At 41.7% G+C, this 26,713-nt stretch overlaps 1 protein-coding gene across 2 annotated transcripts in view; it reads left to right on the top strand.

The window, feature by feature from the left end:
* Nucleotides 1-26,713, top strand: part of LOC311245773 (DNA repair protein XRCC1-like) — a 122,285-nt gene that overhangs the window by 44,827 nt on the left and 50,745 nt on the right. For both annotated transcript variants that reach the window (XM_084335753.1, XM_084335754.1), the window contains exons 11-12: nucleotides 18,189-18,264; nucleotides 18,363-18,462. In XM_084335753.1, coding sequence (XP_084191879.1) covers nucleotides 18,189-18,264; nucleotides 18,363-18,462 — 176 coding nt within the window. The remainder of the gene's footprint in view (nucleotides 1-18,188; nucleotides 18,265-18,362; nucleotides 18,463-26,713) is intronic.

The following is a 26,713-nucleotide window of genomic DNA, read 5'->3' as shown; positions in this document are numbered from 1 at the left end:
TGTGTTGCTGGGTGTTGACACATTTGTATGTTGCACCACCGGTACTTCCTGGCTTACAAACACTCCGTCTCTTATTATATGTGAACTAAAGAGTACAAGGTTTACACAACAGCCCCCACCTGCTGTTTTATTGTATTTGTACCTGTACTATCCGCTGTCAGCTGTTTATCTCTCTTTGTGAGCTTGATTAAATAGCGTTAGCTCACGTTAGCTAGCGTTAGCTCCGCGGCTAATTTTAGCTCACCCTGAACTAAATCAATGACTAGGTTCTAAAGCATTTAAGTAGTTTTCACTGCACATAGAAGTAGCCAAACAGCAGGAGCATTTCGGGAGCATATTACCAAAACCCAGGCAATTTCGAGCCCTTAAGGAACCAAATAGAGTCTGCCATGGCTACATGCTAACGCTAACTTTATTGCGCAACTGTAGGAAAAACCTGGCAGCGATAAGGGAATCGAAAGTCACGGGAGCCACACGGTTCCAGGCATTCCCATCCCTAAATACTACTAGTACTGATACATCCTTATTGGCAAACTTTATATTTATAGAATAAAGCAGGAAGCCGGACCAGCACTCTCAGGTTTCAAATTTTAATTGCAGCCGGATACATACATGTTTCAGAACCAATGTGTTCCTTCTTCAGTGTTGATGGCTAGCTGCCCCTCAAATCAAATCTATATCATAGGTATTATGTTTCATGATTAATGCATGAAAGGGGGGGGGGTCGTTTTTTGATGCTTTGATCGTCACCAACGGCATACTGTACGTTGTGGACTAGGGCTGAGCCCAAACGTTCGAACCTTCGTTCGTTATGTTGGCATTCGAATTCTAAATCAACATTCAAATCTTTTTTTTCTTTTTTTTCCCTATTCATTCTGTTTAAACCAATGGGGTTTTTCTTCACAGTTGCAGATAAAGATTAGGCTACACTAATAGTATAGTATTAAAAGAAACTGATGAGTTATATTCATTAAAGAAAGTTGATTTAGTTGGGCTGGGGCTTCTCCCTGGCCTGGGTCTGGGGCTGGAAAGTTGATATAATAAAAAGAAAATCGACTAATTTAATCAGATTAATCACTGAGGATTTAGTTTGAGGATATTTATATATAAAAATATATTAACCATTTGGTTGCCGAAAACGTAGAACTACGTTTCTGTCGCCCGATCGTTTTGATTGATTGAAAACTTTATTAACAGATTGCAGAACGGGTACAATACAGTACAGCTCAATACACACAATTGTTAAGGGAATGCAGACCAGAGAAAGACTTTCGTCTTATTTACATCAGGGTCCCCCATTTTCAATTCATCAGGACATACATGACATACAGATAGACAGTACTGCTACATCTATACATTTATGACATACCAGATTTGCAAATACAGTACTGTTTGTGATACAAAAAGAGTCCAGAAAAGAGAGTATATACATTTGACGTAGGTGTTCTTTGAGAGTGGTTTTGAAAGTGGGTAGTGATTCACATTCCTTTACAGCTTTGGGTAGGGCGCTCCACATTGATGTGGCATAATTGCGAAACGTGTTTAGTCCCTTGTTTGAGCCGAATCTGGGTTTAACATGATTTGTGGAGCTCCCTCTGGTGTTGTGATCGTGGTATTCACTGACCTTTGGGAAGTATTTTGACATGTACATGGGTACCTTGGCCGTGTAGTGTATCTTGTAGACCAGGCCCATTGCAAGTTGCTGTACTCTGTCGTCTACTCTAAGCCATCCTAGGGCAGGGGTGAGGTGGGTTCTAGGAGTAAGGTCAAGCAGTAGTCTGACCAGTTTATTTTGAGATGTTTGTAATTTTGTTTTTAGCGCCTTTGAGGTGCTTTGGTACCATGAGGTGCAAGCATAGTCGTAGTACCCTTGAATGAGTGCTCCTGCCAGAGTCTTCAGGGTATTCGTGTTTATCAGAGAGGAGATCCGGTACAAGAATCGAGTTTGTTGGTTGACTTTTTTTATTACATTGGATGCCATTTTGTCACGGGAAAGATTAGCCTCTAGGATGGAGCCCAGGTAGGTAATTTCATCTTTCCTTGTGACAATATTGTCACCCACTGTAACTGAGAAGCTGTCGGTCTTGCTGAGTTTGTTATTTGAACCGAAGAGAATGGACTCTGTTTTTCCCATGTGTAATGATAGTTTGTTATCAGCGAGCCATATGCAGATTTTGCCTAGTTCCGAGCTGAGGGTTTTTTCAACCTGTAACTTGTTCTTGTCAGAGACCACCAGTGCTGTTGAGTGCCGGAAACGTAGATCTACGTTTTTCTCACGGTATTTCTTTTATTCGCTATTGTCATTCATAATTCAGCGGGGCACCTTGTGCATACTGTTCTGAGTGTGTCTGAGCTGGCAGACGGTCTTATACCGCCCTCTAACACCTTCGGCCATTATTGCACCCCGTTAGAAACGGGTTAGTTTATTTTCTCTACCGAGCTGCGGCGTGGGGGCGGGTCCTAAACACTCCGGCAAAACACACGCTTGTAGGGATGGTTTGGACTACTGACCCCGCCCGCCCGTTGAAGTGCAATGCCCAACAATGTCTGAGACAGGATCGCTGTGGATAACTGGAATGGCGATGACTCCGATGAGATAATTGGATTCCTTTTTTTGCATTACATCAGAGACCAGGTAAGGACATTATATATGAAAGCTTGCGTTGATCTGATATTTATTTCTACCGCGATTGACGCTATCTGTGTTTTATGTGTATGGCTGTTTGCCGTTGGGTTGCAGGAGGGGGGGTAGGGGGCGCGCTGGTCTACACCACATTGCATGCGTGCACGAGGAAGGATAATAATGATGGTCTAGCGTTGATTTCAGGAAGATCCGATAATCAGACGAAGATTTTCGTGTTTATTGAATTACACAAACGCTGTTTTAGCGTCTTTTCCCTGGAATTACTCAGACGCAACCAAACTATATTCATATTCAAAACGCAAATGTACGGATGAAAAAATTATTGTTTTTTGCACGTTGACCAGAAGCAACTCACTGAAACTCGACAGCGTTATTAGACCCATAGCTATACTATAAAATATAGGTTTAGCTCTACAAGCTACAACTACGTTTACATGGGGTTAATGGAGAGCAAGGAAGGGGCGTGGCACTCAATGTGTTAATTTTTTTTTTTTATATAAAATTTCAAAAAAGATAACGAAGGTTCGAACGTACGTTCGAAAAACCCTGACGAAGTTCGAATCCCAAAAACAGGGTTCGGGACATACAGCCTTATTGTGGACTAACATTACACACACGTTCTGATCGAGGTGAAGACATGCTTGAATCAACGCAAGATTGATATCATATAGCCCTTACCTTGACTAGGTAATACCGCCGTCTAGCTGCATGCGGCCGGTATTGCACTTTGGCGACCTCAGACTCATTCCCTATGGTAACACTAGGCTCCCTGGATGGATAATGAATACAAATATCGGGGGGAAAAGGAAAAACTATCCAAAAGCTTATTAACATGCGTTTGGCACTCAACGGTTGGGGCCCAGAAACATATTAACATGTGATTGGCCCATTAACATTTTGGCACATTAACTGGTTTGTCCCTGTTGGACTATAAATAATGCCTGTCAAATGAGCCATACTATTGTCTCCATAGCTATAAAATATAGAATATGATGGGTCCGCAAACTTCGTGAAAATGGTCAATAACGCTGGCACTAGGGAGTAAAGATGGAAAAACAGCGTGGTAGTCAATGAGTTAAAGTGAAGCTGCACTCCTCTGTGTTGTAATGTTGATCGTGACACTGACTGAAGCTTCTAAATACCACGTCTCGCCAGAGCAACGCCAAGCGGCCCTGTACAGAGAAGACTGTAACCTTGAGCAGTGGATGCCGGCTGTGATCACATTCAGTACCAGCCAACTCCAGCAGCAGTCGGATGATGTGGCTCGTTACAGGCCAGCTTCCAGTGACTGCTACATTACGGGCCCCTTCTCAACTCCATGATTCTGTTTCCTAAATAATGAAGGAGAGTATACTCGGCAAGGTCCAACACAATTGGACGAAGTATTTGTGGTTTTATTGAGCTCTTCATTTTCTTTTAATGAATACCTTTATACTAGTTTCTTTCACAGTATTAAATCTATCGAACCTCTTCTGGCCTACATATTGCTAGGTATCGCACTCTATTAGCGGTGCAGTTACTGTATCAGGACCAGATACAGTAACTATACAGCATAGGTGGCTAGATGGTAGCTAGGGGTGTAATTTTTATGCTCCACTTACATGGCAGTTTAGTAATTTCCTGGAAAGCACTCCATTTAAAGAGGTTTCCCTCTGCACTATTGCATATAGTGGTTGCTGATCTTATTTTTTATATGTAAAATATTTTATATTTGATGTATTTTAATGCTAGAGCGGTAATGATGGTATCATTTGAAATCATCGATAACCACTTTCAAAAGAAAATGTCAAATTTCTGTGCAGTGGTAGAGCAGGTAAAACACTGGAAAACATACAAGATCCTGTAATAAGTAATCCTGTAATTACATTTTAGTTGATCTCATATCAACACATAACAACCGTTGTTTTGCATATAGCAACTGTTAAGCCCGGAGCCCTATTTTCTGAAAATCCGCCTAAAATACACACCTACGGTAAGTAAATGGAATATTGTTCCACTTCTACAAGGTCCATTTGCATGTTCTTGGTGTCTAGGGCTTATCAAAATAAATGGTTTGGTTCCGGTTGCCGACCGACCCTGCCGATTTAGGTGCGACCCAATTTATTTTATGAGTTAATTTTTTTTTTTTTTTTTTTTTTTTTTTTTACAATAAAGTTTCATAAAAATCGTAGTCAAACCTTTAGTATTATGGATATTAAACATGCTGGCAGAGAGTACATGCATCCATATTGTCGTGAACATTTGAATTAAATAAAGAAATTCCCTATCCATAGTCGTTGTGGGAAAAAATCTAATAAAAAATAAAATAAATTCCCTACCTACCCATGGCCTTAACTGACAACCAACAGGAACCAAACAATTTATTTTGTTAGGCCTAGGGACATCTATGGACCTCAGTGAATATTCCCAGTTTCAGAAATATTGTGTATTACTAGGCTTGCTTAAATTGTGATTAAACAAAGGAGAATATAAATTATGATTTTTCTTTGCATATTTCTGACACTGGGAATACATTCCCTGAGGTCCATAGATGTCCCTAGATACCAGTGACATGCAAATGTACCTTGTAGAAGTAGAGCAATCTTCCATTTACTTGGGTATGTATTTTTAGGTGAATTTTCTGGAAATATGGCTAGGGCTTAAGAGCTTTTTAACTACCAACATGAAGGACCAATGGGCATTCTAAACATTCCGTGAAAGGCCTCTATTGTATCATACAGTAATTCTGCTCAGGGCTGCCCACAAAGCTGTAGCTGATGTTCCTGTCAATTGAACATCCTCTTGTCTATTGTCACTTGTCACAGTCTGTCCTGTCGCATCCCTGTCGTCATTCATATTGAGCCTCCTCCATGTCGAACATTATCTGATTGTACAGAGAATCCCTGCCCCCCACACCACCACTCTCGGTCCCCCACCTGACTAGTCCTCCATGCCCCCCTTGCTCAGCCCCTCTATTGTGCAGCTTTGATTATGTATTCCTTATTTAAAAGCTGCATCTGCTATGGGTAATTAAAAAGGGCCACTTCCTTTGATGATGAAAAGTAGCCAAACAAACGAGCCTGCGACGCACACTTACACACACTTGCTCTGTCGCTCCTTCATGCACACACACACACAGTTATGATATCATTAAGCATTCATATGCAAATGATCAACGTCATTTAGTTCTGCGCTGGCTGCCATGTGTCCAGAGGTAGAACTACCTCCCTTTTCCCAGATGTAATTATGGCATATTGTCGTTGGCTAAGCACCTTGGTAATGCTCTCTCAACAGTCTTTATCCAATCAGAGGAGACCCAGGGACAGAAGAGGGGAGGGGGAAAGTGGAGCAGGCTGGCATCTTCCACTCTAGTGCTGCTATGGTATCTCAGCACAAAGACAACAAACTTCTCATTAAAACGTGAGGGTCTGCTCATCCTGAGTACTCTTAAGGAAACATCTCAGATGGCTGTTTTTAGCAATCTCATTAGCTAGTAGACATGATTGCCCACTAAGCATGGCGGTGTTCATCAACATGGAGATTTTGAATAAAAACATATGGCATGTGGAGGTGTACTTTAAAAAGCTGTGGGGAGAGGAGTAGGGTTCGGTACCGGTACTTTTAAGGGTACAGACGGAATTACGTCGATACTACAGAGTATCGATTCACATTAGATCAATCGGTGCCACATTTCAGTACCTAAGACCTGCCCAGTTAGAAAATATCCGAATTCCAATGACGCGCAATTGTCATTTCATTATAGACGCAGACCAGTGCAGACCTTCAATGACATGCAATTGTCATTCCATAAGACACAGACCAGCACGGACCTTCAATGACATGCAATTGTCATTTCATAAGACGCAGACCATCGCGAGCAACAGGTCCAATGTGTCTAACATGCTTGGCATCCTCGCTATGTACATATCGCCGTTAGTCGCTAACTAACGTTAGCCGCTAACCCTGGAAACGCTCCACGACACCAGTTCCATTAGTGAGGAAGGGGGGGGGTATATTGAGGCTTGACAACCGAGGTTCAAAGATAACATCACATTTATTGGCTGTTCGTTTATATATATTATTGCTTCATGCATCGGGCTCCTCCAGGTTACAACTCTGTGTTGACTTTCTATTGTGACATCATTCAACTACGGCAACCAAGAGGCTCAAGCTCGAACCTAATGCATCAGGGGGTGGTGTAGCTGAGCCTCTCTCCCTCTCTCTCGCTGATTTTAAAGTAGCCAAAACGTTACACTATAAATACTAACTGGATAGTTGATGATATAAACATTTAATTTCATTATCTGAAATATTCTAAAATCATTAAGTCTGCTATAAGCCATTATTCCTTTGTGTGTGTGTGTGTGCGCGCACGTCCCATCTCTGGTCTTTGGAAAGACCAGATGAGGTCAGAGGAGTTTGATAGTATTTACTGAGGATGGCCAGATAATGTTGATATTTAAACTTAAAAAATAATAATGCATAATAAATGTATACATCATGCAACATATAGGAACATTGTAGGAACAGTTTGGGAGAGGGAGGTAGGGAGGGGTTTTAGTTTGTGTTGTGTGATAACAATGTTGAAAGTAAAGTTTAGCCTGACGTTCCCTACAGTGTAATAATTGAATTAGACAATTACGTTTTATAAGCAAATATACTCTGAACTATTCCAAAAAAAAGTACAACTGATCCAATCGTCTCAATCTTTAGCAATAACAATTCAGAACATGAACAGTTCTTCAGAACATGAACGGTTCTTCAGAACATAGGCTTCTCAGTGGTGTCAGTGGACTCATCCACAGCTATGGAAATGCACTGTGCATTTTTTTTATTCTATCACAAAGCTGTTTATTCTGGTTGCTGTGCGATCTGAGGGGGATTTGCTTTTGTTTGCCTTCAAACATGGCCTCCATCACTTCAGTCATACATTATTTTATTATGTATGCATCAGAGAGAGAGAATGGCTTCTTGCCACTGAGTGAGGACTTGGTATCTGTATGTCATATATGTCCTGATGAATTGAAAATGGGGGACCCTGATGTAAACAAGACGAAAGTCTTTCTCTGGTCTGCATCCCCTTAACAATTGTGTGTATTGAGCTGTACTGTATTGTACCCATTCTGCAATCTGTTAATACAGTTTTCAATCAATCAATCAATCAATACACATCAATTCTAGCCTCCGATCCCATGACGTAATTTATCTCCTGCGGAGTGAGGATTATAAAATGAACGTGTTTTAAAGTGTGATGCTGTTTGTCATTTTAACAGCAGATACACTTTCTTAAATTCCATTGTCCCCGACAGAGCGTGTGACGGGGAGCTCGGACGGGATGTGTTTTGCTTGGTGTTATTATAGCATTAGCTGAAAAGCTAGCGTTAGCTACGTTACATCAAATCAGATGATGGCCTGTCCTTTCTCCAGGACCTGACACTCTGTCCGTCTATCAACAATAATGCACCCACGGTGAATCGTATTTAAGTCAAGTAGCTACTGACTAGCGTTAGCTGACTAACGTTATCAAATGTCAATGTGAAAACCTTGCGGGGAAGACAAGCTAGGTCAGCTAGCTTAGCTTGACAACGGTCCCGTGGCTAAAGTTGGTGCTATTCATAACCCAGCAATAATGGCTGCAGACCTGCAAGCAAAGTACAGCAAGTTCCAAGTGCCAAAGGATAAGAGTCTCTGAGGCGGAGTCTCAAAAGAGAATGTTGAATATTTATTTTGCATCGAAAATCACAACATTCGAACGTCACTACTAGCCAGAGTCTCTGCGACTGCTACAGACTGGGTAGCGAGTGCAACACCGTCTAATGTCCGTGCGGATCATTGGAGTAGGGTATATCTGCAGTGCCGCAGCCCCATAAAACGTCCAACTCTCGCGCAACGACTCAGCAAACAGTTGCGTGCGGGCCGCATTAACACTACACTTTGACGTCAAGTAGGGGGCCGCAAAATATCATCCCGCGGGCCGCGAGTTTGAGACCCCTGATCTAGATGAACCATTTCCAGGTGGTTTAATACTATATACGTCCAAATAACGTTGTTTATTGAGTTAGGGCGAGCGATTGATTATCCAGTGTGTCGAGATGGAGTCCTGCTAACGATCGCGAGTGCCCGGACGAAATATGGGTGAGCACTTCCTGTTTGGCGCGTCACTTCCTGTTGGGCGATCTGCCGATCGGCCACCGGATGGCGCTCTTGAACCGTTAGAGTTGAGTGGAGCTCAGCAGTATATCTCAGGTCCCCGGAGGAGAAATATGATTTTGATCACAGATTTTTGAAATATTGATATCAAAGACGTGTTACGGCATCTTCGGCAGAATGAGCATGGCGGGCAATGACGAGTTTCGGCGTTTCCGGCGATTAAAGTGTTAATTGGCACGCAATTATCCTCAATGTTAGCGGTTAGCACACACGGTTAGCACACACACACACACGCATCTGCGCTTAACCCATCCCGGCGTCCTTCCCCCCAAGGGCAGCCGGGAGCAGACAGGCGTCGGCGAGGGCCGCGCCAGGGGACAAATCCAAGTGCTCCTGCCCGTCTTCGTCAAGGACGCCACAGCGTTAGCGATCTGTTGTTGTGCATGTTTTTCCATTGGGTTTATCTTATCGGGGGGGAAACCCTTGCGATCACGTAGGGCTGGGCGATATGGAAAAAAATCATATCGCGATAACGATATGATAATTTTATTTTATTTCTCGATATCGATAATTATCGAATTGTTATAAGTATTAAAACATTTTTTTTATTTTTTTTTTTTAACAACCGATGTATGTTTATTTTGCAGCAATTCTTTGTCATTGCCGCCATCTTTAGTGTTCCATCCCCTCACACTCCAGTTCTCAGGCTGCAGCTGGTTTAAAAGCTAAAGTAAACCGGCTTCTCTGCTGGCTGTGGCTCCAGAGGAGTTGAACAGTTCTGGCTCTGTTAGTTTATTTTCGATCTTTTGGCGCTTTTTTGGTGGACAAAACACTGCACATGTGCACTGTGACTCGTGACTGGAGTCTAGTTCTGCTAGCACACATAGCCTACTGTGTACAGCCGGTTTCAAAATGTATTTTAAATTAGAAAGCAAACAAAATAAATGGACAAGAGAAAAATAAATCTCAATTTGGTCAGTATTGTCATTTGGACAAGCAAAGCCATTACCGTACTTTTCGCACTATAAGCCGCACCCGACTATAAGCCGCAGCAGCTAAATTGAATGATGTGTACATATATAAGCCGCACTGGACTATAAGCCGCAGGTGTTTTAATGTTTAATTACTATACCATTGGGACACAATACTGTCGGACAAATAACAAGAATTAACTCATTTACAAGTTGTATTAAGTTTAGCAAATAAGGGAACAGATAAATAACATTTCAATGCAGTCAAAAAAGCAATATTTAGATTTTTACATTTTTGGGTTTGGTCACGTCGAGTCACATATAAGCCGCACCGTTATATAAGCCGCAGGGTCGAAAAATTGGGGAAAAAGCCGCGGCTTATAGTCCGAAAAGTACGGTACTTTAAGTTGCAGGCAAGAAAGACAAGTCTGTCCACTGCCCACGATTTTTCGATTTTTTTTAAATTTCGATATTCGATATCTATTATTAAAATATATCGCGATATTTATCGTTATCCTTATATCGCCCAGCCCTACGATCACGGGGAGAACATGAAAACTCCACACAGAAAGGCCTGGGAGATACCCCACCTGGGTACCTGGCATCATGGAAACCTGGTCCCCAAGCGGGAATCGAACCCTGTAGGGCTGTCTTAAATACTTCGAAGCTTCGAAGCTTTGTTCGATGGGCATGGGCTTTGAATATGAAAATAAGCAATGCTGTTTGTTATTTAAGATGAGGTCGGACTCGGCACTGACAGATTTGTGTTCATTGTGCTGCTTTTATAAAGCCTCAAATGACGGCTTACAATATTTCATGGAAGTGTTTAGTTTGTCTAAGATTTAAAAAGGTTGAAACTTTACAGCACTGACAAAGTTGAACAAAGTGCTGTACAAGTCCCACAACATAAACATTTAAAAAATTAAAATAAAATAAAAACATTTAAAATCTTTTTTAACACTTTGGGTGCCGGGAAACGCTTAAACACGTCATTCCCGGCCATGCTCAAGTTGCCGAAGACGCTTTACAGCGTCTTTGATATCAATATTTAAAAAATCTGGGATCGGATTCATATGTCCCCTCGCTGGCCTGAGATCCACCAGGAGGACCCACTGAGCTCTCTGGCGGTTCAGGAGCGCCATCTGGTGGCCGATCGGCGCAATCGCTTAACAGGAAGTGCCATAGAGGTTGTGCTGGACGGCCGTATTACTTCCGGGCACTCGCTATAGGTCCCGGCATTCTAGCTCGTCACAATACACAGCGATCGATTGCCAATAACTCGATAAACAACATGATTTGGACGTATATACCATTATACAAGCTGGAGATGGACCGGGTAAATCTACATCCCATAATGATACAATTTCTACTCTACGATGATCGCCCAACGGCGCGCGGAGACTGGGGTGAGTTTTAGCGTGTAAAGTTACCGTCTTCGATACTAACTGCTATTATCAACATTTGACCCACATTAGATGATTGGTATAACGCGGCCCACGGAATTATAAACGCCCCCTAGCCCATCCGGTCAACATCAGATGACGTGTAGTAACTTCTAGAAGTACGTCTAGTTGGAATTTTTTATATCGCGCTGATTGCCATAAAACTGTATTGCATCATCAATATAATGTATTTGGGGCTATAGATCACGTTCTGGAGAAAGCTGCAGAAAGAGATGAAAACATACTTATACATTAGACCATACTTTACTATGAATATGTGAATGAAAAAGTTTAATGTTGCTACCCAATGAACAATACATATAGGACTTTGAATGGGCCCTAATAATGGCAATGTAGCAATAGAATTTAAAAAGTTATAGCCCTGCAAAGAAGGGGACTTTCTCTATAGACAAATAGAGCCGGCAACCTACGGTTGATAATGAATTTAACCCATGGCAGCCAAAGTGTTAAAAGAAATGTATTTTTTCGAAGCTTCAAATTAAAATCGAATCTCGGCCCTGAAGCTTCGAATTCCAAAAAAAATATTCAAGGTCAGCCCTAGAACCCTGGACCGTCTTGCTGTGAGGCGACTGTTAACCACTACACCACCTTTTAAGAATGAGTTGACGTTTTTCATAAGATTTTGTCCACTTACGGAGTCGGAGACTGTTTCACGTGTTCAGGAATCCGGAGGAGGATTTTTGTAAATGTGTTGGTATGAATGTTTTACCAAGATATTTACAAAGGTACATCCAGAATGAGGACCATTGTTTTTATCTTTTAGATAATGCTATGGTAGCTGTATTCCAACGCAACAAACTTTTCATTGTAACTCCTCTCTCCAACTTCATCTCGCTCTTCCAGCTTCCACAGTTGTTTTCCTGCTCACACATACACTCATGCCTCCCAGGATTCCAGAGGGAGACTTCAGTTTGAGCTAGAATTCTCTCTTTTTTTTTTAAACTTTGGCCATTCCCCTGGCTCTTTTATACGTTTATCGCATTTATTCTGGTCAAGGATGACCGACAGAAACAGGCTGAAAGGGTTCAGATGGGGGGGAAGACACTCTGGGAAAGGCACGGCTGCAGTCCGGGATTCGAACTCGCTAAACCCCAGATCCGTGACGAGCACGGTTGTCCCCGGCGCTGAAATAGCGCTCGCGGTACGTGGTGAGCTACTGGAGCTCCCCTAGAATTCTCTTTTAGTGGCAAAAACAAGCACTTTTAGTGGACATGCCTTACTACCAAAAATAAGAGGGAATTATTTTCACAGAGCCAAAGTCAAAGACGGAGCCTTTGACAATCATATAGACCTGTTCGCTGTATACAAACATACCGTGTTTGAGCCAATCAGCAATACCAACTGACTCACGTGACTAAGTTGCCCCCTACCGGCACGAGCTAAACTAAAAAAGTATGACAGGGCTCTATGGAGAAACCATGACACTCCCCTGACTAAAAGTTGTTTCAAACTAAAATGGCTGGATGTCATTTAGCCAAATCATGCTGTGAGTGTGAGTCTTTAATCTAGCTTTGGCATGGATTGATTTTCTAGATCGCTAGTATGGCTAACAAATGCAAATATATTGTAGTCTGTTTCAAGTTTGTTTATTATTTGTCACAATAAAATACAGAATACTTTATCATGAAATGCTTGTTTCTGTATGAGCCCCTGAGAGTGTGCTTCATACAGAAACAATTTAATTAAGAAGTAGGTAAAAGGTAAGTAAAGGAATGTTCAATATACATATAATACAGAGTAAAATGGGTAACGGTGAGGTACAATGCAGAAGTGAGGTACAAAACTTAGGGTAAGGGGCAAATGAGGTATGAATGTAGTGCAAATGTCTTTAGTAATAGATGAATATAATTTAGTGTCTAAAGTGAGTAAAGTGGGTGTTAAGGTGAGTGTTTGTTTAAAATGAGTGTGTACATGTGGATGTGTGTGCCGTGAGTGTAGATGATGGGTTGTTACATAGTGTCATTGTCATTGAGCATCCTGATGGCCTTCACTACACTGTCGATGTGTGTGGTCCATGTCAAGTCCTCGGATATGTGGACTCCGAGGTACTTAAAACTGTTCACTCTCTCGACCGGTGCCCCGTCGATGCTGAGGGGGCTGTAGTCCCTGGCCCCCAACCTCCTAAAGTCCACAATCATCTCTTTCGTTTTGCTGACATTCAGGGAGAGGCTGTTCTCCCGACACCACAGCGCCAGGTCCTCTACCTCTCCCAGGTAGGCCCTCTCATCGTTTGCCGAGATCAGGCCCACCACGACTGTGTCGTCAGCAAACTTGATAATTGTGTTGCGGTTCCGCTGTGCCACACAGTCATGTGTGTACAGCGAGTAGAGGAGGTGGCTCAGAACACAGCCCTGAGCTTTGCTACGAGTTTGGAGGGGACTATGGTATTGAATGCTGAGCTGTAGTCGATAAAGAGCATTCTCGCATACCGGTAGTTCCCCTGCATTTTGTCCAAGTGTGCTGTGTGTGCCCCGTTGTTCTGACCAGGATTACGTTCCTTTTGCCCCCTTGATGCGCATGGACACTGCGTCTGAAGTGAACAGCGAACAGGTCTATGACGTTGTTGAAATTTATATTTGTTTTGAAAGTTTGGACACAACCGCATTTCAAATTAGTTTATGACGGCAACCTTTATGAGGTCGGAGCTCCCGAGAGCTGGAGGACACCTTTGACGAAAAGGTGTCAAAACGGCCTCATCTCGGCGGAGAGGATTTTTCAGGAATGCCGAAAATGTTGCGAGATTCAGAATTGGGCAAAAAATTATTATATTCGCAATTTCTAGTCCTTTGAAATGTTCTTTATCTGTTTCATTATTTGCTATATGTAATACGACTTGTAAATGTGTTAATTATTGTTAGTTAACTTGTCCGGCTGTATAATTTCCCTTGCTGTCTAAAGAACTACAGTTGAATCGTAGGGGAGGGGCTGAGTACTTTCAGTCTCAGGTGTCAGAAGTGGCGACATAACGGCTACCAAATCCATTTCGAGACAATGGATCCAGTAGGCGACTTTGTTGGCGGTGTGAAAATATGCAGAGAAAGCTTAATATGTTTAGAAACGTGTACCGGTATATCTCATAAAGCATAAAGACATTGCGCATCAGACGGAAAAGTTACCATACCTCTGCGTCGGAAGCTCTGATCGACTCGGGCTTGGTTTTAAATTGTTCGGGAGACTCATGTGCATGTGAATTACGCAAAGGGGACCAAAGCCTTGTAAATTGACTGTGTGTGTGTGGAAAAACAGCGTGGCAGTCAACGAATTGATATTTTAATGTATCATTCAAAATAAAAGCACACGTTGTTGAACTTGTTGTTATCAATGCAATTAATGAATATAATCAACAAAACAATGGAATTGTTTCTGTATACACATTTATAAAACAAGGCATATTTAGCCAAAATATGTTGCCAGAACATGAAAAGAAAATGCGTTCATGTGCGTTTTTGGCGGAGATCCGCTTCTACTCTGAAAATCCGCCCTCACAGAGGTATATTCTCAGCGCAGCATTACACAACACTGGGTACTCGTTCCGGACTGATATCCAGAACTTTGCGAGGGCCTGTCCAGTGAACTTGACTTTCAGTAGCTTGTCAGTCGTCACACGAAAGATCATTGAGCGCTTCCTGCTCAGACAGTGGCCTGCTGCGTCATGCGTAATGAACTGATTTTTGATCCAGTTGTCCAAATTGTCTGTGCTCTCTCTCCAAAATTGTTCAATTATCCCTTCTAGTGGCTACAGATGATGGGCTTCAAATAATTTTTTGCAACATTCTGTTCCTACAAAAAGCCATCAAGCAGGAAATACCCCAAAATCTCAGCTGATTATCCTGGATTGCCACTAGCAGAGTCTTAATCCAGTTCATTATCAGCACATTTCTCTGCCAATGGGTTATTTATGTCTGCAAGGAAAATCTGCGCTTCTTCTGAGTAAAAAAAAAAAGGGGGGCGATTTAATACTCTGCCTTCAGTGTGGTATAGCAGCTGGTTATGCACAGAGCCCATTTCATCATGGCCAACCAGCACCGCTTCAAACCTATCCATTGCGAGTCCAGGTTACACACAAAAGACCAGACCCCTCTCCGCGATTATAAATGTGCAGGATGTACTGAGATGTGTATTGGAATACTGTGTGTCGGCCTGAAGTGCGAGACATGGCAAATACACACAGCTGCCAGGTGGAAAACTCTATCTGAGTTGCGCAACCCCACTGTAAGGCTGAGCCCGAACGTTCGTTCGTTAAGCTGACATTCAGACTTTAATTAATGGGTTTGAACGTTCGGTGAAAAAAAATAAAGCAGGCGCAACGACGGTGAGGCGATGTGAAGCGGCGCGTCCCCCGAGTCGCTCGGCTCAACCAGTATGGTCTCTGCCGGGCTGTTGCTGGATACTCAACCAGAGCTCTAGTCTCAACCAATGCAATAGAACAATTTTGATTGAATGACAGGCGATTCGGTCAATTACGTCACACCGCTTGCACCCGCCTCTGCTGTTACCACCAATCGGCAAGCGTTTATTTTTTTTACTTCCGGCAATGCCGCCATTGATCTGCTTGCGAGAAGCATTAACGTAGCGTTAGCTCCCCGCCGAGGAAGTAAAAGTCGTAACAAGGTTTCCATAGGTGAACCTGCGGAAGGATCATTAATGAATACCAGCCTTTTTCGGCCACGGAGCGCGAGCTTCATGGCGGGAGGTGGTTGCGTTGGAAACAACTCTGGCCGAGGCGGCAGGCGTGTTGGGAGCCCGGCGGGACCCCCGCGCCGGTGTCTCTGTCTCTCTGCCGTCCCCTGTTCCGAGGTAGACGGTGGAAGGAGCCGAGGCGCGCGCCTCTCTCCTTCCCGTCGACCAAGAGTGAATACCTGTTATTGAACGTGTAACACTAACTATATAACGTTAATGCCACAAAACGAATGCCTTTGTTTATCTAGCCCCTTACGTGACTGCGGTGTGCAAGGGCTATTGTTTGATGCAGTACTCAGTAGCTTGTTTATTTTCTTCTGAGTGCTTTGTTTAATTACATGTTTACATGAACAGCCACCACTGTAAACAACATGTTTTTTCACCAATAGATTATGCAATGCCGCTCTCCGTAGGATCTATAATACAAAAAAAAGAAAATATTATATAAAAAAAAATATATATATATATATATATATAAAAAAAAATTATTAAAAATTTTACAAAAAACGAACGTTCGTTCGATAAACCCTGGCGAACGTTCGAACCCTAAAAACAGGGTTCGGGCTCAGCCTTACCCCACTGTCACCTACCCGCGACCCCACTTTGGGTCACGACCCGTAGTTTGAGAACCGCTGCATTAGACTAAGGCTATGTCCACACGATCACGGGTATTAAAAAACCGAAGTTTTGAAAAAAATAAACCTCTGTCCACACAGGTGAATAACCGCGTACTCACGGCGGCTGGTAAACCAGCAACCGATACATGTAGTACAATGCCAAAGCAGTAGGCGGCGATGTTGTTCAGACATGAAGGCCATTTCAACCAATCAGAAAAGGTTGAACGCTCACAACACTTCCTGCTTAAAAACAAAACAAAGCCGCCATCTTTAAATACCTTGCGTTAGCCATTTAGCCAACGGAGCATATATTTTTCAGCAAAGAAAGAAAGTGCAATAAACAAACGGATACATTCACTGTGTTCTGCCTCATTTGTTGATGAAACAAAACCAACAGCAACACAATTTACCACCAAGAGCGGATAGTTTAGTCTCACAAAAATATCTCCGGTGTTGTTAGCTACATGCTAATGTGAATGGCATTCTCTATGTATAGTATATAGCTTACATGCTAACGTAATAATGTGGTAACGTTAACGCTAGTAATGAATGGATGCAAACGTTATTTAACACATTGCAGAATGGGTACAATACAATAATTTTAATATAACGCTACTTGGGACAGCTCTGCTCTAATCACTCTAACCCAGTGCTCGGTTGCTAACTTGCTATTGTTTGCGACAGTCTGCCGTGAACATGGGAAATAATTGCGACAGCTCTGCTGTAAACACTGGGAATAACCTCGGTTGCTATGCCCACACGCACCCACTTCAACCGGGATGTGCGCAAAACTTCACCCTGGACCCCGGTTGTGTGGACGGGGCCTAACAAAGGCAGGGCTGCTCTCAGCCTAGAAGGTGTCATGTCAGGGGGGGGAGGGGGTTACATTGCTTTCTGGCTAAAGTAGTCATTATGCATAGCAAGATAAATTGTTCCGGTTTCTTTGTGGGCTTGTATCTCAGGAATAAATAATGTGTTATCAGCATGATTCATAAGACATAGATTGAAAAGTATCTGCTTGATTTGTACAAGTGATGGCTTATTTTGAAGGTATGACCCTGTACTTTCATATTATGTTAAAAAAATATAAAATAATGTAAATCCCAGAATCAGTGGGGGGGGGGGGGGGGGGTCACAATCACAAAATAGCCCAGACCTCAGAGTGTTAACCTTTTTTTAACATTTTACATTGTTTGCTAGTTTGGTAATGCAACAGAAATGCAGACCTTCATAAATAACATGACAGACCTTCATAGAGAACATGACAGACCTTCACACGGGACATGACAGACCTTCATAGAGAACATGACAGACCTTCATAGAGAACATGACAGAACATGACAGACCTTCATAGAGAACATGACAGACCTTCATAAATAACATGACAGACCTTCATAGAGAACATGACAGACCTTCATACAGAACATGACAGACCTTCATAGAGAACATGACAGACCTTCATAGAGAACATGACGGACCTTCATAGAGAACATGACGGACCTTCATAGAGAACATGACGGACCTTCATAGAGAACATGACAGACCTTCATAGAGAACATGACAGACCTTCATAGAGAACATTGCAGACGGTGTCATCATGTGTTCTCTAACAATACACCCTTGGCTTGCCCAACTTTCAGGAATACATTTCCTCTTATTTTTTCTCTCTCTCACCTGCCACCAGGTATTTGATGGACGGAGGGGACTCCAGCTCGGAGAGTGAGATGGAGGTGGATGAAGAGAGCGAGGAGGAGACGAGGGTACATTTGATTTAGCGAGCCTGAAATAATAAATAAATAAAAAGGTTACGTTTGAAAGGTTGAAGTAATTTTGAATGCTCTGTCCAATCCCATTACAGACACCACAGAAGCAGCAGAAACAACCGACTCCCAAAAAGACCCCCATAAAGACAGAGGAAGATGATGATTATGGAGCCTCCACAGACGTAGATGAACCAGGTTCGGAGCAGCACTGTGCACTGTTGAAAACACTCAAATCATGAAATCCGATATGATATTTCCATGGCCTTGGAAAGTTCAATTAATATTTGTGAACATAAGCTACTCTCTTCCAAAGTCGTACAGTATATATATATTAGGGCTGACCCCGATTAGTAGATTAGTCGACTAATCGATCGAAAGGAGCCGTAGTCGACTGCCAACCTTAGTAAAAAAGAAACAAACAAAAAAAAAAGATTTATAATTACAATTCTTTCTTAGAAGAATTATCATTCTTTCCAAAAGCAAAGCAGCCTAGAAGCGTGGCTAACGCTAATGGTGTGCATACCAGCGAGGCTAACTGCCTAAGAAAACACTGAAGGCACTGAAAGAGGATTTCACCCATAGTAATGAACACACTAGACTAGACAAATATCAAGACGTATCCATCAGTGGACCAATTGCATGCTTTTGCAGAGGACAAGGAAGTTCAGTCGACTTCTTAAGACATTAACACTTTCTGCGCCAAACCCGAGATAAGTCAGGTTTCGCCGCCACGCGTTGGGCGCCATAACTGAGAATTCTTGGGTTTTGATCCTTTGATCTTTTTCTTTTGATCCCCAATCTATACACTCGGCCGGAGCTCCCTGGGCCTCCCTGGCTCATCTGCCTATGTTACAATCGCAATGATGATCGAATCCTGCCAGGTGGCAGTATCGCCTACCTTTTGAACTGGAATAGTTTGGTGTGGAGACACTTTCTTAATTTTTTTTTGCAAGGTCTCCTCCCCCTCAGGGACAGAGCGATCGCTTGGAGCTTTTTTTTTTATCCACTTTTTCTCCAATTTTCTGTATTTTCCTCTCATCCCAATTTAGTCATTATGCCAATTCCCCCCTCCCCTTCCTGGTTGTTGTGCTCATGTGCCCCCCACTGGTCGGTATAGGGAGCCCTGAAGTCTATCACATGCTTCCTCCGATATATAGGAGACAGCCAGCAGCCTCTTCACCTGACAGCGAGGACTCTCATTGGTGAAGTGTAACCTTCACCATTTCCCTCCCTCGCTGTGCAGGCGCCCTGGCCGACCTGTAGGAGTCGCTGTTTACAACAACCAGATTACCACCCACCGGCTTCCCTCCCGCTGACACCGCCAATTGTGTCAGTATGACGGCCGGCCAAGCCGGAGGCACCGCTGACAGCCGGATTCGATACCAGTGTCTATGCGGTGGTAGACAGACGCTTAGTCCGCTGTACTACCCGGCCGCCCATCGCTCTGAGATTTTTATCACCTGAAATCTATTTCCCGTATACACGAGTATAGACATATACATATAAAACGACACCCCCCCCCCTTGATGATTTTGTGAAGACTCGTATATACATGGTATATACCTTTTGATTTGGAAGTATTTGGGGTTTCAGGCGAGCAACCAGAACGATTTGGGCATATTGCATATAACGTGCCATATCTCGCAATCTATGAAAAAAGACTGGATTATTTGGGAAAGGGGCGATGTTTAGCGTGTAATAGTGCACAAACTACAGTATGTAGAAATTAACTTGTTAGTCAGTGATGGACTATGAACAATGCCTGTCAAATGAGCCATACTATTGTCTCAATAGCTATAATACATAACACACGATGGGTCTGCAAACATTGCTAAAATGGTCAATAACACTGGTGCCATTGAGTAAAGATGGGAAAAGGTTGTGGCGCTCAATGAGTTAAGCACCCCCCACAGCCCAAATGGAATGATAAAACAAACAAAAATGATACCTTTTTTCTTCTTTTTTTGCATTCAGGGGGGGGTAGTCATCTGCCAATTTCGGCTAATCAAAGTAGACTATCCAAATCCTTAGTCAGGGACAGCCCTAATATATATATTAACATTACATTAACTGTACATTAAAAAAAAAATTAATTTAAAAAATATATAAATTATAATTTATTTTTAATTTTTTTTTATATACAGCTACTGTTTTATATACTGTTTTTTAGTAATAACTAGAAAGTAAAGGTATTTTTTCAACAGGTGATTGATTAATGCTACTAATACAAATCTATACAATGAGTATGGGGCTGCAGCACTGCAGATATACCCTACTCCAATGATCCACACACGGACATTACACGGTGTTGCACTCACTACCCAGTGGCTCTGCAGATATACCCTACTCAGTCTACAAGGCTCCGTTGAAGTAGCACAGAGGATCTGTTGTGATTTTTGCACAATAAATATTCAACATTCTCTTTTGAGACTCCGCCTCAGACTCTTATCATTTGGCACTAAAAGCTAAACATTGTCACCGATATGGCTGTCCGCAACATGTCATTAATTGTGTACGCGAGGTGGTTCAGTGACGACTCTAACGTGAGCTAGGTTAGCTAGCATGAGCTACCGAGAGATGGAAAGACTGTAACTTTACTGGTGAAAATGTGATTTACGTTGGATTACTCCTTTGCCAACTTGCTGTACTTTGCTTGCAGGTCTGCAGCCATTATTGCTGGATTATGAATAGCCCCAACTTTAGCCAAGGTAACGTTATGGCTAAACCTTTAACGTTAGTTAATGCTAGCTTTCGGTTAGCTGGTCAATGCTAATACCACCACCAAGCGAACCCATCAGAGCTCCCCGTCAACACCGCTCTGTCGGGAGGATGGCATTTAAGAAAGTATCTGCTGTTAAAATGACAAACAGCATTGACACTTTAATTCACGGTCGGTTAAACACACGTTTGTTTTATAATGCTCACAGCAGACCGCAGTGTTGTTGATAAATTACGTGGGGCCGGGGGGATTTAAGTTCTGCAAAAAAAGGTTCCGCACCGTTGCAATCGTACGGTGCACAGCCCGTACTGTACCGGAGGACCACATTGACGCGGTACAGTACGTATCCGCGTACCGTTACACCCCTAATATATTGTATTATAATATTTTTTTTTTATGTATATTCCTGTAGTTTTGACCTAACCAGATTTATCATGACATGAGCGTTACTACTATGAACAAAACAAAGCCAAGAGAACAGTTTTCTCTTCAAATAAAGTGACTATTTATTTTTCCAAATAAATATTATTTGAGTCAATCACAAAATTCACAATCTGTCAATGTCATTAACAATGTGTTTCCCTGAACAATGAGTGAACTAAAAACCAACAGGTATTGTGCTTTGTCAGCAGATAAAACATTTGACGCTATAGGAGAGGACTGTTGTGGTCTTGGTCCATGAAACAACTATTACTTGGCATGTATAGGACAGCACGCCTCAAAAAGAATTAAATAAACCAAACAAATCATCTCTGTCAAACGTCTTTAATTTTGCAAACGCCTCGTCAATAGGTACAAGCCACGCCGGTTCCTTTGCAGCTGGCTTTGGATTCGCAGCAGCTTAGCCTTTAGCTGCTCGCTCGCCGTCGTCGGATTTTAATACACCATCGTAGCGGTGGTGATGTTTCAGGTGACTTATTAGGTTATGTGTTATAGCTTGTTGCCCCTTTCCCTCCTTGTGGAACGTCTGCATTTGTTACAAATAGCAAGCGAACTGTTTTCCTCTGAAACTTTGAAAAAGTCCCACACTACCGACAACGCCATGTTTGTTTACTATCTGTGCTGCTTCTGAAAGTTACAGTGGCTACGTCACAGCCAGGCATGAGAAAGGGAGCGCTGGATTTGTGAAAAACTCCCTCTTCCTAAACCACACGCTATCAGTCATACCACAGTACTGGCAAAACGGGAGGAGCCTACAGTAAAAACAAACGCCCTTCATCCCAATCCACCCACACCGGATTTCTTTTAACAAAAAAAATTATAATATATTATCGGAGCTATCAATAATGTTATCGGGATGACGTCATAATTGCTGATATCGGCCCGATAATTATCATGCATCCCTATTTTATACCCAAATGAGCTTTATTCTATAGTAGTGTTCTTACTTCTGAAGAACAGAAAACGTGTAGCAGAACAATCCCCTGGGTGCTCTGTGTCACCTTTACCATGTTAACCAATTCCTTGTATATGAAGCAGCCTCAGACTACCACTTCAGACTATTATGTGCTTCAATCTCAGATTATAAAACCAAACAGCCAACGAGCGTCAGTTTCGAAAAAGTGACAACCTCCGGTTTCGCCTCTCAATGACCGGACAAATCACCACTGACGCTGAAAATTATTGACCGTTTGTGTAGCCAATAAAATTCTGAAAAGAATGACATCTTACATCTTGAGTTGGTTTTCTGAGACCCAGAAGCGGTAAAAGTGTATTTGTATATGTATTGTATTGTATGTACCAGTGTTAATTGTCAACTAAAATGATGACGAAAAATGTTCGTCAACGAAGGTTTTTTTTTCATGACGACAACGAGACGTGACGTCACGTTATTGAAGACCGTGTGACGCTAACGAGACTAAATAGGTTATTAAATATCGTTGACCACAACTGAGGACACAAAAAATTTATTTACAAAAACCAGGATGAAATTTCTCTTCATGTATGTTGATATTGTTGACTAAAACAAGACTAGACAAAATAATAACTTTTCTTAATGCCATCGTCCCGAGTCAGAGCAGTGTGACGGGGAGCTCTGTTATTAGCATTAGTTGAAGAGCTATTTGAAAAGCTAGTTTTAGCTTAACGTTACCTTGGCCTAAATTGGGACTATTCATAATCCAGCTGCAGACCTGCAAGCAAAGTACAGCAAGTGGGCAAAGGAGTATTCCAAGGTAAATCGCTTTTTCACCAGTAATGTTACATTGTTTGTATTTCCATCTAGCTCGCGTTAACTAGTGGCTAACCTAGCTGATCGACCTCTCGCACAGAATTAATGACATGTTGCGGACAGCCATACCGGTGACAAATTTGTTTAGCTTTTAGTGCCAAATGATAAGAGTCTGAGGCGGAGTCTCAAAAGAAAATGTTGAATATTTATTGTGCATTAAAAATCACAACAGAGCCTCTAACCTAAACGGAGCCTTCTGGAAGCAAGTGCAACAACGTATAATGTCCATGTGGAACCAATGTGCCAACAACCTTTCCGTGGGTGAAGCATAGTTGAGCATAGTTGTCATTTAATGATACTAATACTAATCTATACAATCACCTGTTGTTGAATAAATACCATTATTTTCTCGTTATTACTAAAAAACAGTATATAAAACAGTAGCTGTAAAAAAGAAAAGAAAAAAGGTTTTATAATTTATATAATTCTTTTAGTACATTAACTAAAAATAGACAAAAATGTCATCCGTTTTCGTCGACAAAATCTAGACTAAAACCATAAGACAAACGGTGAAGCACAATTACACAAAAATCCAAAACAAAATCAAAGACGACCTTGATAGATGGGCAAAACTTAAAAACACAGTACAAGCACGGATATCAATAGTTAAGATGGATGTACTACCTAGAATCAACTTCTTCAGTTCAATGCTACCGTTACCCCCTCCAGAGGGTTACTGGAAAAGATTACACTCCTCCACATACACATTTATTTGGAATAACAAACCACCACGTATAAAAAGATCCACCGCACAGAGAAATAAAGCAGATGGTGGCATGGCATGTCCAGATTTTTTCCAATATTTTAAGGCGTACACATTAAGACCATTGACAACATGGTTTGACCCCCAAGCATTAGTATCCTGGAGAAAATTAGAAGAAAACATAGTAGCCCCACATAGACTGAAGGACATAGCATACACTAAACTACCAATCAAGCACTGTGAACGAAAATTTGGCCCCATAATTACTCATGCGATCCGGATATGGCGTGAATCACAAAAAAAAAATCCTAACCCACATAAATGGCACAATCATACTCCCTTATTCAATAACAATGCACTCTTAATTGAAAAACGACCTATAAGATTCCCTATTATGGGAAGAGCAAGGCATACACTCATTAGGGGATGTTTTTAACAAACAGGGTTTTTGTAGTGATAAAGAAATACGCAAAAAAATTTATCTCACCAAGTCCACATGGCTTTTTTACAAACAGTTACAGCTATGTTTGAAGTCTCACAGTGTTCCATTAGACAGACCAATTGAACACCACAGATACCACAAATTCTTCTACGAAAGAGAGACATCGAGAGGTTTTGTTTCAGAATTTTATCATCAATTACTAACGTCCTCGTATGAAACCCTCCAACTAGACTCTGTCTGGAGGAGGGATATACCAGACCTGGAAAATGACTTTGATTGGCAAGGAGCCTGGGCAAATGTCCGACTTACATCAAGGAACCCGGATCATCAACAAATCAATCTTAACTATATTCACAGGACATACTTGACTCCTATAAGACTGTGCCGAATGGGGCTTAAACAAGACTCCAAATGCTCCCAATGTACAAATGGGGACGAAGGGACATTTATGCACATGTATTGGGACTGCCCACCAGTTGAGGCATTCTGGAAAGATGTGACCCAACAATTATCAAAACTCGTATCTTGGAATATACCTGTACACCCCTCGGTATTACTATTGAATGATGTTTTTGAGTTTGCAGTGAATCCACAGCTAAAGAGATTGGTTTTATCGGGTATCACAGTAGCTAAAAAGCTGATCGCATCACGCTGGTATCAACCGGAAAAAATTTGCCGTAAAGTTTGGTTTCTTACATATCTCGATGTGATTTATCAAGAAATATCTACAGCAAGCATTCTGGGTCTCAATGAATCCAAAATGTCAATGTGGTTAGAAGTGGTGGAGAGAATAAAAGCTAGCTTATAATGGTAGTGTCTGGTTAGGTGCGAGGGATAGTGGAGGTACTTCTCAAGGTGGGGTCCGGGAGGGGGGGGTTCGAGCTGGAGCATATGTGTGTAGGTTTTTTAGATAACAGATATTAGGGGTATATCTTATATAAGACAATTAACTAAAATGTGATCTCATTGGATGTGCTCTGACAATTAATGCTTGTATATCTTATCGTGTGTTGTCATGTTTGTTTATGTGTTTGTTTAAAAAATAATAAAAAAAAAAAATACAAAAAAAAATATCTAGACTAAAACAAAAAAGACAAAATTTTGACAAACTGACTAAGACTAAAATGCTCAGACATTTAGTTGACTAAAACTGACTAAACGAAAAATAAATGAAGATGACTAAATATGATAAACGAAAAAGGAGCACTTGACACATGACTAAGACTAAAAATATCTGTTGTGTGAGAAGGGGTGGGGTTGGTGTATGTGACAAGAGATTAGTGGGGGAGGGGGAGAGGGGACTCCTTGTAGTGTTGACTCCTCTCACAAATTTTGGGAAAAACGCCTAAAACATACCATTACATAAAGATGTGTAAAACACAATTTTTTTGTGATATTGTTATCGTCTTTGGACATGTACTAGGTAAGACTTCAGGCTAAGGCCCCAGTAGTGTTTTCAGCTAATACCTATAGAGTAGATGGATCTGCACTGCAGGCAAAATAATTGCAAAATAGCTAAATAATTCAGACGAGAACTGAAAACTTTATTTCAGTGTGTTCAAATCTCTGTAACTCTATGACAATAGTACTCTGTGTTTCCTTTCAAAAGAGGCCAGACTTGTGCATCTGCTACAAATGGTTCCAGAATAGTGTCCAATTTACTTTCAGTATGCAATCGACAGGCGTTTTATGCAAAATGAGAGCCCTTGCTTAACCTTGGTTTACCCGTTGAATGCCACCATCCACTTCAATGTTAGCGTTAAAAACGCCTAATCTATGTTTTAAATTATGGCTATGTGTCTAATCTGCCCCTCGCTTTTATCAATGACTCGTTTGCAGTCAACATTGTCGAAGCGGATTGTTTTTTTATCTGTTCATTTTCGTTTTATAGCATTTTGAAAAGCCCTCGTTTTCAAGGAAAATATAAAGATTCCGTGATAAAAGACATTTACTGGAATATTCTAGAATACACAAACGTTGTAATTTTTCGGCCTATTTATGAATCGTTTTCAAATAAACGCTAGATTATCGATAGTATATGTGTACGTATGCACGCTAGACGCGAGCTGAAAAATCGATTCTCTTATTTCCTCATCAGCGATCGCGCACACAGACACATCACACATAGGGCAAACGCTGACATCTCAGCGAATACAACTCTGATTATCCCAAGACTGGTAAAATAGATTCCTTACCTCAGATCAGAGATGTTCTCCAAAAAGATTATTCCAATTCCTGATCGCCATTCCAAATATCTATCACGCTTATTGATTGATTATTGGCTGCTGTGAATATATATTCCAGGCTGATCCCCGTCCCGCGATGACTTCCATGTTGATCAGACTTCTTGCC

This window comes from Notolepis coatsorum, assembly GCF_963971535.1.
Source record: "Notolepis coatsorum genome assembly, chromosome: 19".
Classification (NCBI taxonomy): Eukaryota; Metazoa; Chordata; class Actinopteri; order Aulopiformes; family Paralepididae; genus Notolepis; species Notolepis coatsorum.
Note: the sequence above shows the minus strand (reverse complement) of the source record. Positions and strands in the feature narration are given on the sequence as shown.